Here is a 3307-nt window from a genome sequence, read left to right as displayed (position 1 = left end):
ATTGTAATTTTATTTTTACATGTTAAGTATATTATAAAAAATTAAGATATGGTTTATTCAAAACATGTGTGAATCGATGTGTCTATTAGGTATTAGGTCCTGAGTTCGATTCACATAAGGGGTTTTTCTAGATATTGGGTTTTCTTCTGTATTGGTGTACGTGCGTTATTGTCTAGTGGAGAAGAATATGATCCGATGGTTCCGCTAGTGACACAATAATACTCCAGTGGGCAGTGGCCGACTTACAATGTTAGTAGGATACCCCTTAACTCCGTTTCCGTAGTGTAAAAATACCCTTTAACTCCGTTTACGTAGTGTAAAAATACCCCGCAACTTCGTCTCCGTTATACAAAGGATACCCCTGATCTAAAAATAAAAAATTTGGATACCCCTAAATTTTTAGGCTCCGCCGTTGGTCGTCACCAATCCAAATTTGTCATTCATGAAAAGTGAAAACATATATTTTCTTCACAAAACAAAATCATAAAATAGTGACCAACTCGCCTGGTTGAGTCAACTCAATACCAAAACCCTAAAAAACCCCAGGTTCAGCAAAATCACCGAAAAGTGAAAATGGCTTTTCGTCATATAATCGCTGTATCAAAACCCCAACTCCTGAAACACACCCTCTTCCACAAAATCTCCTCAACATCTAAACCCCTTTACAGTTTCTGCTCAATCACAGATAAACCCCCAAATGAAGAAAACCCACAGCATGACAGAGATACACATTACAAAATGATCTCTATGTTGTGTATAGATCAAAGGCTTGATGATGCGAAACAGCTTCTTATGGGTATGTCTAAAAAGGGTCTTGATTATGATGAGGATTTGTTTGTTCTTTTGATCAATGGTTATGCAAAAAGCAATAGAAAATGGGATGTTGTTAAGAATTGTGTCAAGATTTTTATGAAAATGGAGGAATTGGGAGTACCCAGAACGATAAAATCTTATAACCCTTTGTTGGATGTGATTATTATTAACAAGAAGTACACAATGGCTGAAAAGTATTTTGACAAAATGTTGTCTGATGGTATAGTTCCAACTCAGCATACTTACACTCTCATGATTTCGGGTTTTTGTCGTTCGTCGAAAGTCGAGACTGCTAATAGATATTTCGAAGATATGAAAAGTCGAAATCTTTCGCCTGATTTTGTTGTTTATAACATAATGATTAGTGGGTATGTTCAAGTTAAGAAAATGGAGGAAGCAGAGAAGGTGTTGGTGGAGATGAAGGGGCGTGGAATCGAGCCGTTGTTGGTTACTTATAATTCGATGATTAACGGGTATGTTAAGGTTAGGAGATTGGGGGATGCAGAGAAGGTTGTGGCGGAGATGAAGGCGCGAAATGTGGAGCCGAATTTGATTACTTATAATACGCTGATTAACGGGTACACTTTGGTTGAGAGAATGGAGGATGCACAGACGGCTGTTTGGGAGATGAAGGGGAGAAACGTTGAGCCGGATTTGGTTACGTATGTGACCATGGTTAAAGGGTATGTGATAGCTAACAGGGTAGATGACGGGATGAAATTGCTTGAAGATATGAAAAGGAAAACTTTTGGGAGGAAAGTGGATGTTAATTTGTGCCTCGGTCTACTGAAAGAGGATTGTGACGTTGAGAAAATGTCTGAAACACAGAGAAATGTATTACAGGAGGTGGAAGATTATGTAGAGAGGGTGGATCTTTTGGCGATACGTGATGCTGCGCGTGAGCTGACTGAATTGGCAAGCCAACGAGTAGTTGATAGACAAGGGGATCGTATGAAAATGGACAGAGAAACGAGAGGTAGCGATGGAGGCAGTTTCAGTTAGGTGGAAATTTTGTATTTTTAAGTGGGCTTAATTTTGAAATGCTAACATTAAAAGAGTAATACCTTTCGAATTTAATTATATGTTAAGCTATATATTTACATGTCTTGATGATTTTGACAAATGAGAGAATTTCAAATTCAAGCAAGCCATGTCATCTCTTTGTTACTAACTGTATGCTTTTCTCATATATTTTGTTAGCTTCTGTTTTGCTATTTCATAATTCAGGTTCAGGTTGGAGTTTCTTTGCCATCAGATAAATTTCATGTGTAATTTCTTTTAAAGATTTTTTTTATGTTATGAATTAACTTATATGTCTTTTTAATCAGAAATAACAGGTTTCTGGAACCAGTGTCGGATTTAGAGGTGTTCAAAAAACTCGTGACTCGCAGTTCGCTCGAAACTCGCTCGGAAAAAGCTCGGCTCGAAATTGGCTCGGTTGTAAACAAGGCAGCTTGGCTCGGCTCGGTTTGTAAACGAGCCGAGCTCGAGTATGGCTTGGCTTGGCTCGTGAGCTCGTGAGCCGGCTCGATAAGGTTTACATCCTTTATTGTTTTGTCCCAGATCGCTCACAAGACAAAAACTAAGGAAGTATCTCGACTATAGAAGTGAACTAACTATTTATACTTGTATATTTAGCCATTTGGTTAAATTAAATTGCAATTATGGTCCTTAGTCTATGAAGAGATTCATTTTTAGAGCTTTTTAAGTACTAAATTTTACGGTTCTTTATTAGTTCGAGCTAGATTGAGCCGAGCTAACTCGAATTTTTAATCGAGTCGAGCTCGAGCCTCAAATCTTAGCTCGATTTGAAATTCGAGCTCGAGCCGGGCCAGCTCGAATTGAGTTCGAGCCAAGCTCGAGCTGGGTCGAGCTCGGTTCGACTCGGCTCGTTTACAGCCCTAGTCGGATTGGACCCCGGGACATGTGTGGCTTTTGGCCTTTGTAAATATGGGCACATTTGATGTAACAACATTGTCATAATACAACTGAAGCAAAGCTAGGAATCACATGATTTCCTCTTTAAATGCCTTTTGTTGTCTCCTACTCCTAGCAGTTATGAACTGAGGTTCCACACTTCCACAAGTCAACTTTGCACCAAATTAAAAGACATGAGAAAACAGAATAATAACATATTCATTCAATTTGCTGTCAAGTTAGTTCACATGTCTCTGTCCATTATCATTAAGGTGGTGGCCCTTGAAAGCTAGCTAGTACAGTTAAAACTTACAAGTAGAGTTGGGTGGGCCTTTGCTGACAATGTTTAACCTTTAAACCTTCTGGTCGCTGTTTGCTATTATGGCTCAACACCTGGTCAACTAGCCCTAGTTGTGAGCCCAAGAAGTTCATGAACCATATGATATAAAAGCATGTCCAAACATCTAGTTTATGGGCCAATGAACTCAAGTCCAGCTAGTAGGGGACAAGATCATTGACTCTATTGTCAAAACACAAGAAAGAAACAACCAAGTGACTTGTTAATAATAATTAATGG

The 3307-nt window shown here is 38.8% G+C and overlaps 1 protein-coding gene across 1 annotated transcript; it reads left to right on the top strand.

The window, feature by feature from the left end:
• Nucleotides 1–573: 573 nt before the first annotated feature.
• On the top strand, nucleotides 574–1815 carry LOC110904442 (pentatricopeptide repeat-containing protein At2g37230). Its single transcript, XM_022150292.2, has one exon. It carries the CDS (start codon nucleotides 574–576, stop codon nucleotides 1813–1815), a length of 1242 nt encoding a protein of 413 aa, XP_022005984.1.
• Nucleotides 1816–3307: the final 1492 nt, after the last annotated feature.

This window comes from Helianthus annuus, chromosome 14, assembly GCF_002127325.2.
Source record: "Helianthus annuus cultivar XRQ/B chromosome 14, HanXRQr2.0-SUNRISE, whole genome shotgun sequence".
In the NCBI taxonomy this organism is placed as follows: domain Eukaryota; kingdom Viridiplantae; phylum Streptophyta; class Magnoliopsida; order Asterales; family Asteraceae; genus Helianthus; species Helianthus annuus.
The sequence above is the reverse complement of the archived record's forward strand: the minus strand, read 5'-3'. Positions and strand labels throughout refer to the sequence as shown.

What these genes read in the sequence shown, in the direction of transcription:
- LOC110904442 (XM_022150292.2), top strand. Translation starts at nt 574, where the DNA reads ATGGCTTTTCGTCATATAATCGCTGTATCAAAACCCCAACTCCTGAAA.